This window comes from Colias croceus, chromosome 14 (genome assembly GCF_905220415.1).
Source record: "Colias croceus chromosome 14, ilColCroc2.1".
Taxonomy (NCBI): domain Eukaryota; kingdom Metazoa; phylum Arthropoda; class Insecta; order Lepidoptera; family Pieridae; genus Colias; species Colias croceus.
Window position 1 is genome coordinate 5,843,952 of NC_059550.1, and position 11,035 is coordinate 5,854,986.

Genomic DNA, 11,035 nt, shown 5'->3' on the forward strand with positions numbered 1-11,035 from the left:
CACTTGACCAACATGATGAACACAACTTGCGTGCTAATTGCATCGTCTGGATGTTATGTACGGACATAATGGATTCTTCCTTTGTTCTTCAATTTCATTTCCGATTGCAACGTTCAATTTGCCCCGTACGTTCTTACCGAAGTTGCCAATTATTGTATGAAAAACTAATTGCGATGTTATAGTTTTGGTCTTGCATATAATTATAAAGAAATGTGAAAGTACTGTTGTAGTATTTACGCATGAGTGACTTGCAATGTAAATGTTATGTCAATAATAAGTTCTAAAAGACTTGCGTTATTTAACTACGGACTACTGAGTCTTGTAAGTCATAACGTCGCGTCGGGTACATGACGCAATTTTCATTACTTTTGAACCTTATACTAGATTGTGTATTTGGCAACCTTGCCAAAAATGGTAGACTTGTGGCTATTACTAAACGAGGATTGTCGTCATACGACTCCAAGCAGAGAACATGAAAAATGTATTTTCCTTCAAAGTCATTCTGTTCGGTCGAAATTGACGTCATACATTCTCAGAGGTCCATGTACCGATAATAATGGCTTTTCATCGCTTATTAAAAATTCTAATGTACTTTTTGTTAGTCCTAGATTATCTATAGATACAAGTGTAAATATAATATCATTGGATCAGTTTATATTTACGTCATTCAGTTTATGTTTATTATTTGCGTCAAATGGTATTTATACCACAAAATGGATGCGATATAGATGCTTACATGCTTAATATTATCTAAGTTTGACGTTTGTTTTAAAATAAATCATGATGGAAATCATGAAGAGATGTCAAGAGAGCGTGTTGTGGCGTGTTTACATAGTTTTTATGGATCGCGAGCGGCGGCTGGCAGCAGTAACGTCCCATGTCAGGGCCGGCACGCCGCGACGTTCCTCGTAAAATTGCACCAAGTTCATGGATCAACATGGCGTCAGCGCCCACCCGACTTTCCACCGTTTTATTAAATAACACCCGCGCATTTTTCCTACGATTGCGTCAATGGTCAGCCAGAGCATGCGATATTTGCGTCTGAACGACTTATTAATAGAATCGCCTGGCAAAACTTGACCACTCATCGCATTTATTTTAGAAGGAAGTGAAAGAAGGTAAATAAAATAGTACGTAACGTTGGCTTGTTTTGTTTGCACAGTGAGTGCGGGATACGGACGGAGTCTATTTCGGAACTCTTGAAAACAGTTAGACCAATATTTATAATCAAATTCGTCATGCCGATTCGGTACTATGTTTTGTTAAAGCTGAGCGAAGAGCGATTTCTGCAAATGAAATATTTGTATAAGATTATTTTCGGTGGGCATGGGATTTATTTATTCCGGTCAGTCGTCATTCCTTTTCGCCACATGAAAGCAATTATTTGTGTTTTAGTTGGTATGACGCATGTGAAATGTTTTACGAGGTAGACATATTGGGAATCCCTTTGGACGGTTATCTGGTTAAATTCATTGATGAAGCATTCATTACTCAAGTAATTACAGTTGATATTTAATTGGTTCAATTGAATATATGACGTCATAGGTTATCATCGTCCTAACAATAAAATAGGATTAAAAAACTGTACCTTAACTAGTAGTAGTACCATAACATACTTAGGTTGCGACATTGAAAATCTCACGAATCATTGGTTTTACGTCACCAGGTTTTGTTTCGTCGTCAGCTGTCACCTTGTGGACTCTCTTCGGTTTATTGGCTCATTAAAGTTTGTTTATAGTTCCGTGTTAGAAAAGTCGGCGACAGTGGCACATACATACAAAGGCTTCTCAGTCACGCAAACGATGGTGAAGTGAAGATTATGATTTTTCAAATTGCGCAATCTTGTAAATCGATATGTGAAATTAAATTACAAATCATAGTTGTACACTTAGGTACCGAATGTAAAGTATAGGGTACGATATAGGATAAATTGAATATGAAATGAATGATTGATATAGTAGTAATTAATGGGTGTTATTTTTAACAACATTGCCCTTTGACGCAATATTTTGAAACAGGTATTTATAAGAAAAAATAAAACAATATAATTTATTTATTATGAACATCTACATTGTGAATGATCCAAATATTATAGACAGATACAAGCAGAAATATCAAATAATATCCTCTTTTTTTAAAGTCGACTCGAACCTTTATTTGCGACACAAAAATGGTTATAATAAAAATAATAACTCTTGTTTTACGTTTAACATAGAAGCATACCCGGTGTAGGAAATTAGCTTCATGTACAACAAAAACGCTTTCAAATCAAGCTCCGGCAGTGCTGAATGCCAAAGGCATTTCCCTCGACCCTTTCCGTGACCTTTCAACGGGGTTCAATTGTCGCCCACACTGACGTGAGTCGGTGACGTCACACGTTTACATATTTACGCTGGAGAAGTCATTTTCCCCGTCGTGATTTTTTGACGAGGATCCTCATGGTAATAATGGAACTCGCTACATGACACCATTCAAATGTTTAGAATTGTGCTTGTTATAATAGTAGAAATTGTATGTCGAATATTTTTCACGTTAATTTATTTTGATTATTCACGATTTTTGCCTAATTCGTGAAAGTAAATTGAGTACGAAAAGAAATTGTAAAAGTAAATAATTTATTCATCATTAATTTCGCCCACGCTTCATTTAAATTAAGCTCAATTGTGAATTTGTTTTATAGAGACGAGGTAAAGAGAAATTTTCCGTTCGTCACAGGTCACCTTCTGCGAAACGGTATTTTGCCCTTTAAAAACCTACGTGCTTACTTATTTACCTGTAAACTATTTTAATTTCAGAATGCGAGTCGTTGATTCGCAAAATGCTAGTCCTTGAGCCTATGAAGCGGTATACGATAGAGCAAATAAAGAAGCACAGGTGGATGGCAGCGGAGCCCTACGCGGTGCCCGCGGTCACTGCGGACCCGATGAGGAGCCCCGCCCACGTCGCGCATAGCAATGAGCCGAACGAGCAAGTGTTGAGGCTTATGCAGAGTTTGGGAATCGATCCTGTTAAAACCAAAGAGGTGTGTATGAACACAAAATGTCATGTTTTTGTTTTGGGCGCGGACTGTCGAACGACAGTCTAATAAATAATTTATGTGATGCAATCATGTAAACTGCAAATCAGTTGTACCTATTTTAAAAATGCAAACTCGATTCGATTCGGGATTTTGATTCTGTTAATACTTATGTTGTTCACACTGACTGGGCCAATATTACCCAGGTCAGTGTTTAATTTAGTTCTACTTCAAGTTTACTTCTACTTACTTTAAATATGACTACATTCGCCATCTGATTCTGAGCAACAAATGAAGCCGTATCTTCTCTAAGAAACATTAGAACGAAAATATGACGTGATAAATCAAAGCTAGATTAGATGACGTCATAGTAAAGTATGTTCGGGTTTGATGACGCTATTGTGTAGGGAAGGTAGGCTCGTAGTAAATTAAGTGACGTCACATTGTAAAGTTAGAGCTGACGTCAGAAATTAGAAATGTTAAGTTGGGTGATGTCATATTGCAAAATTTGACATGATGAACACATCTGAGTGTAGGAAGAGTTAGAAATTAGAATATCTGGTATTTTCTAATCTGTTCAATTCAGGCTACTACGCTAAGCTGATTTAAGTTACTGATAAGACAAGGTGTGCTGTCTTCGGAAGGGAAAAAATCTAAGTTTGGTCAAAATATATAAATGTTAGGTCAGATTGTAGCTATCTTTGAGGGGTTATAACTTCTTCCAGCCGGGGTTATAGCGTAATAACTCAGGCCCCGGAATCACAGACACAATAGAAAATCTATTGTGTCGTGGGCCGATCGGGCCGCTCGGGGCTCAATGTGTTAAGGATACGATGACGTCACAGCATAGGAACATTCTATAGCTAGGCTAGTGGGCACGGGCCGGGGTTGACGATATGCGGATGACCAACAGAGCCTTCGGTCGAACAGTTACGACCACCACGCGGCGATCTACCTGCTGCTGCTGGAGCGGCTCCGCGCGCGCGCGTCCGACCGCCGCCCCGCGCGCAGACCCTCCTCCGTCGCTGACACCGCGCTGGCTCGCGACGTGCACGACCGCAGGGAACATCATAGGTGAGGCTACAATAACAAGTGATACCTGCGTTAAAAACAACCGACTTCAAACTTGCACTTGCAACATTTACAAATACAGACAAAAATGCTCATAAAATATAAACTACTGGGCCTATCCGAATAAAATTTTTATGGGACCAATTCGACAGCATCCCTCATCGAACAAAAAAAGAATCACGTAAATCGGTTCAGAAACCTCGGAGTAATCGGTGTACATACGTAAAAAAAACCTCCTCTTTTTGAAGTCGGTTAAAAACGCACTCACACACATCTATAATCGTCATTAAATTCAATATTTACCCTAGGTCCTCAAAGACTCCAGCTCATAATATCTATAAGTATTTGGTAATCGTTTATTACTCGTAAATAAACATTAAAGAACACATATTTATCAACTGTTGATTCGCATCTACCTAACATATTACTATTTAAATATGCCTCTAACAATGTATAAATAAAAATTATTATAAAACTTAAATACGTTAATTTATCAAACTTAAAGACAAACAATCGATGTTCAACTTCTTGTACAAGAACATTTATATAGCCCGTCCATACAAATAAATTTAATCCAGCATTATTTTTTAATTTCAGGTTATTACACGCTAACGACCAACCGAGAGATTTCAGTAGAGTACAGCAAAACGTGCCTGTACCAGACGCCTCATCCGCAGAAACACAACGCTTGCTTTCTCTCGCGGGCGTCAATATGACAGAACAAAGACTGCTTCAGCGAAATTCTGATCCTTCTGATACACATCGAAGTTTTCTAGTCGCTAACGTCGATAGAAGTCACGAGTCTGAATCTACGAGGCTTCTTTCTATGCGAAACGTGGACGTATCTCAATCCAGTCAAAGGTTAGGCGCCAAATTGAATGAAGGTCCAACACATAAGCTGTTAGCGTCTACGTATGAACAACAGCAAAATATATTGAAACAGTCAAGCGAAGATTGTCGACGACTGCTTCAACAATCTACTACTGTTGGCCCAGAAAGTAATAAGAACGCAGCCGATGGTACGAGATTATTGACCTCCTCTAGTTTTGATTCAAAATGTGCTATAGACAGCGGTAGAACTTCCGCTGCAGCCGATCACAATGTTATCGCAAATTTTCTCCAAAACTCCGCATCCGCAACTAATTTTAATTTAGACTCGATGAAAATGCCCAGTTCGACAACTTTCACTATGTGTTCAGAGGCCGCCAAACTTATGAATACATTGCAACAATCGCCTCTACCTCTAAAAGGTACCGTCAATCTTAGTACTAGTCCAATTCCGTCTCAGTTCACTGATTCAAAATTGTCCAGCGTTTTAGAACAACCAAAGCCTCTCGAATCGAGCAGGCTCGTAGCCGCCCAACAACAAGACATCAATAGACTACAATCGAGTACACCACCGTTTAAAGATTACATCAATCACCTCCCAGCGTATTCCTATTTGCAAAATACAATGCAGCAAATGCCAGCCGAAACAAATTTGACAATGTCCGCGGCGGCTGGAGAACTGTACCAAAATACTTTATACAGGCCCGATAGCAAATTCTCCTTAAATAGGTATACAACTGGTCAAACGTATAACCAAGCTCTACCCGGTACTTCGAATGAGGCGACAAAATTTCAACAACAATACTCGTCATCGACGGACGAAGGTTGCGAGACCGACATGGAAGACGTCCCAAACGTTGCCAGCGGGGTTCAAAACCGATTAAGTTCGTACGCTAGCTCGAGTTCCAGTAGTGGTGTAGTCACTTTTTTTAATAACAAAAGCCTCAGTCAAAATTTAAGTTGCGATTCGTCTCAAAGTAATTTCTCTGCATTCGAGAGTATCGATTACCAATTATCTGACTGTTCGAGCGAATTGGCCAGTAGTTTACCAAGTTGTACTTCGAATGAAGATAGATTGTCTTATGAAAATACTTCTCTAGTTAATACAAGTCCAATGCATCCGTGCGTGTATATATCGTCGTACAATAATAAAACACCAGGCACCGGATTTATAGCGCGACATAATCCTCTTAACTATCAATCCGCTAATAAAAACTGCACCAGAGCGATAACGCGAAGTCCGGTTGATTTTAGAGAAGGTCGGCGAGCTAGCGATGGCTTAGTCGCCCAACAGGCCGCCCAAGCCGATGAAACACAGAAAAATAGTTTAGCCTTCAACAGCCAAAAACTTAACGAGAACTGTAAAGCGAAAGGTGTTCTAGAATTACACCTAGTGCAAAAAGAAGCTCAGAAATTAAAAACTCAATACCAGTCCACTATACCCGCGGAGGAAATGACGCAGCGGCAAATTCAACACAATCAGTTCGCGGCTACATTCACACCGCACTACTTAGATACCAAAAATCCGACGCCAAAGCGAATCAGTCTTCCGGAGTCTTTCAATTACTCGAGCACGTCCCCGCCGATGCCGGCCAGTCCAAAAATGGTGACGCAGCTACAGGATAGTACAGAACTACACGGCTCCCAAGGCAGTAAACCGCCCCTCCAACAACAACTCATGCAACATAGACTCTTTCAGCAAAAAAGGCAGTTGCTACAGAAACAAATGACCCCTCCAAATCTACCGGTACATGAAATGAGCGCGTTACATAACATCCAAGTCGGTTTAAGTAGGCGGCAGATGCTTCGGCAGCAGAGCTACAAGATCGCTCAACAACAGCAAGTGTTACCTCCTCTACCGTTGACGGAGAGCGAAAACAGAGATCTATTAGCGTTTCAAGCTTTAGTCGAGGATCCGAATAGACTAAAACAAAAAGGCGAAGAGACGCAGGAAGACCTCGCGAAGTTTTCATATCAAGGCTCAATGGAGATAAACATAATGAACAAGGATAGGTTAGGAAACGAGACCTGGTCGAACCTGCCGTCCAGTTTGCAGAGCGCTTGTCAAATATCGGAATTGGGAAGGCGGGAAGTCAAAGAAAATCGTGAAGGTGAAACCAGCCACTCGCTAGATGCTCCTGTTTGGCCCGGTCAATGGAACGCGACGCTATTCCAACCGCAAACCTGCTTCCAGGTATTCCAACAAATCAATTGAGTAGTCCACTGTAGACGTAGTTAAACGTAGTGCACAGACAGACACCGTAGCCTTTTTTTATTGCTATCTGATTGCTATCAATTCAAATACTTTAAATAAGCTGTTTACCATATACGAAAATCTATAGTTATGAACAATTCAATATAATACATCGGATACATCGTTTATTACATTGTCTTCTTATAAATCTTACCTTGTTAAAAGTAAAAAAAAATTCTATCAGGTTAATTACTTAATGATCTAAGGGTTAATTCGATTCAATTTTACACATCGATAGCACATATTGTTAATTAATTCTTCAAACGTAATTCATATTTCAATATTATATTAATACAATTTCGCAAGTCAAATAGTTAATCGTAACGATGAGTCTAAACTGTAAAGTATTGGATGCTGTCTGTCACAAGTAGTTATCGCATGCAGTATCGACCGAGCGTGATATTATTAGCTAGCCATCGGTCGCTGCATCGCTAGATCAATGTTGGTCTCATAGTAGTATGTAATCAGTACCAATTATGGACTTCTCTTAGAATGCATGACAATAACTAGTGCTTTAAATTATTACTCATATTATATCAATAAATATTATAATTCAATCAACTGCCTTTAATTTTAACAATGAGATTGGTATTCAAACCTTCGATTCGCTTAGGTAAAACTTTCATTCCTGTTCGATACGACAGTATAGAACGTTTCGTGTTATATATGATTCCAATACGGTTAACTTGCCAAATATTGTATTATAGAAATTAAATTAATGTTATGCATTTTTATCAATCATCACAATGTTCCTACGTTAGCTCGGTGTAAACTCCTACAGTACACGTTTACTTAACATAAGTATCTATTTATTATCATGCTGTTGTTTTATAATTTAATGATTCCCTCGTGAGTCTGTACAGATTTTGTTATTATTTGCTAATAGTAATTATATCGTATAATATATTATATTACGTAAGATGTGATAGCTTTACTTAGAAGCAAGTTTATTTAATAAAATAAAATTGATGATATTTTCTTGTTTTATTTCGCTACCATTTATTTTTGCTTATTATACGTAGGATACACATGCATGTACATTAGAAAAAATCAATGTAGATTTTGTATCGTGAAAAAATTTTTTTTGTGATAATGATAGTCGTAATTGACTTTTGCTTGTCCATTTGGAAGTTTAAAAAAAATCTGGAAGATATAATATGAGAACAAAAAAGATTATTATCCAATATGAAACTCAATATCATTGTGCTTATATGATAATAATTATTAATAACATGAACAATTTAAATAGTAGAATATTGTATATGCTCATAATATACTCTCAGCTCTGCTAAAAGTTTCTCACAAATAATTATTTTTGTAGAAATTGGCTTCCGAACTATCAATTCCGAATTTAAAAATTTTATTCTAAATCAGTGTTTTATGGAATGTTTGGAAAATGTTACAATTTTTCGTTACAGCCCAGCTGGCAAGGACATAGCCTCCCTCCAACCACAAACATGTTACCGCTCAGTGAAAGTCCCATACTGGAGTTGACTGAACAAATGGAGTCGATCTAATCTACTATTTATCTGCCATAGTAACTACATTGTATCAGTCATATTAGGAAGCTCTCGGTATTTCAGATATGTAGCTGTTGATCATAAACATACCTATTACGAAGTATTTAATATTGTGGTTAGCAGTAGAAATTATTCCTAGAAGAAATTAGAATTTCATGGAAGGAAAATAGCTTAACTGGAAAATTAGTATTTAAACATTACACACGTATAAGACATTCCACTATGATTTATTCGTATATCTAATGTATTTTGTATTAATATTTTAAGATAATAGTGTTCGAATTGTCACACAAGAAAAACTGTTTTTGCATTATTATAATTATTATAGCTCACGAAACAGTGTTCAGATTGCACGAAAAATAAGTTTAAGTGTTATTTATTTGGAGGAATCGAAACATTTTTGAACACATTATGTAAAAGTTTTTGTACATTTAAGTATACAATAATGTCGAATAGTGATAAATAATGTGACAATATGGATGTAGGCTTAATTGTTACTAGTGACGGTTATAAAATGTATTTGTTATTTTAATTAACAAATAGCAACTTAATTAAATTCTGCGGTAGTCATGACAGATTAGACCAGAAGTAGAACTACTAACTAGAAGTATGTTAAATTTAATTAGAACATTGTAATGTCAACTTTGAAGAAATTCAATGAAGTTATGACTACCGTAGAATTAATCCCCTGTAAATAATAAACTGCCTCCTATTAAAGTTAACAATTTAATTTTAGGAAAAAAGACTGAATTCTGTGTCAATTCAGATCGTCAGTGCTATGTCTTTGTATCCTGCAATTAAAGATAAAAACTGAAAAAATTCTAACAATGCTTAATATAACACGAAGGTGTGTAGTTTGACTGACGCGCATTGATAACACTGCCTAATGTCTCCATTTGTTTAAATGCTATATAAATTCAGGTATTTTGCCTTCATTCCTTGTAACTTTTATCAATTGGCGTAATAGATATCCATAATCCAATACACTCCCAATTATTATCAGGAAAGACACAGTCATGTTATTATTTTGTTTACAATCTAGAGAATGCCAGGGCCAAAAATTCAGCATTTTACTGATACACATACTTACAAACTAAAAAATGCGATGAGCGGAATGCATTGCGTTATTGATTTTCAAATGCTCAAAATAAAAAGGCAAATATATTTTTAATTTTCAATTAAAAAAAAAATCTGTTAATTTTATGTCAACGGGCTTGTTTGGTTTTAAGTAAGTGCTTACTATGTAACGCGCTGTGCTTACGTAATGATTTTTTTAATAAGATCAAATCAGAAAGAAAAACTAATAATGAGACGGAATTTTGTTTATTTTGTAAATAAGATAGTCATAACATTCTCCAATTCCAGGAAATACTTTCTATTTGTTTTTACTTGTAATTATATGTTTTGATCAATTTTGTGGGGTCAGCAATATATTGAGATCATGACGTTATTAATAATACCTACTTAAATGTAAACATAAACCGTATACTGAGTTATAGCTAGTCCAGCCCTGTAGTCAATTTTATTCAGATTTAGTATGCGGTTTTATTTTCTGAGGTACTTAAGGTTTTACTTTAAATTATGTAATAATGATTAAATACGCCCATTCCCTATAGCAGTGAATTGACTCAAATATTCTATAAGAAAGTAAATATAAAATGACTTATGAAGTAGTTGTGTGATGTTATAACTTCAGTGAGTAGTTGCTGTGTAATTAATTCAGTAATTTGTAGTTTGGAATTAATATAGACATATCAAAATATAGATATAGTTTTCAAGAGGTCCCATGGCTCTTTTAGTTCTATTCTAATGAACGCGTTATATGAAAACAGGACGACAACCTTCAGGGGGGCTGCCTGTGACGACTTAAAGCAGTACTAATTCCAATGAGGGAAAGTGATGACGCTAAGCGATCTTTAAAGCTCTGTCTTTTCCCTACACTGGAATCAGTACTGCTTTAAGTCGTCGGCCTTTCTTTAAAAACGTGGGATTGTTATGAATTTGATCTTTTATTTCTACTGGAGATGGTGCTTTCATATTTCACACCACCATCAACATAGTTAAACGTCGTATGCATTGACAATTCTTTGAAATAATACGCGTATTATATTGAACGAAGCTTTATAAAACCATAATAACTTACATACGTAAGTAATGTAACGTTTTTACGTAAGTTAATGTATTAAATAAAAATATTTAGCAAACGTAGAGTAGGTGTTTGGAAGCTTTTACACAATTAGTCGAAATATTGCCATTGTATTATAATCCGTCATTATCAAGCAATCATATTGGATTAATTTTAAATAGTCAATTTTATATACATAACTCGTAGTATGTACCAAATAC

The 11,035-nt window shown here is 36.4% G+C and overlaps 1 protein-coding gene across 1 annotated transcript in view; it reads left to right on the forward strand.

Annotated features, from left to right (window-relative positions):
* LOC123697463 (serine/threonine-protein kinase SIK2) overlaps positions 1–8,143 on the forward strand; it is a 38,524-nt gene extending 30,381 nt beyond the window's left edge. Inside the window, exons 7-9 of the mRNA XM_045643986.1 lie at positions 2,796–3,022; positions 3,930–4,090; positions 4,685–8,143. Of these exons, the coding sequence (XP_045499942.1) occupies positions 2,796–3,022; positions 3,930–4,090; positions 4,685–7,130 (2,834 nt within the window). The 3' untranslated portion in view covers positions 7,131–8,143. The remainder of the gene's footprint in view (positions 1–2,795; positions 3,023–3,929; positions 4,091–4,684) is intronic.
* The last annotated feature ends 2,892 nt before the right edge of the window (positions 8,144–11,035 follow it).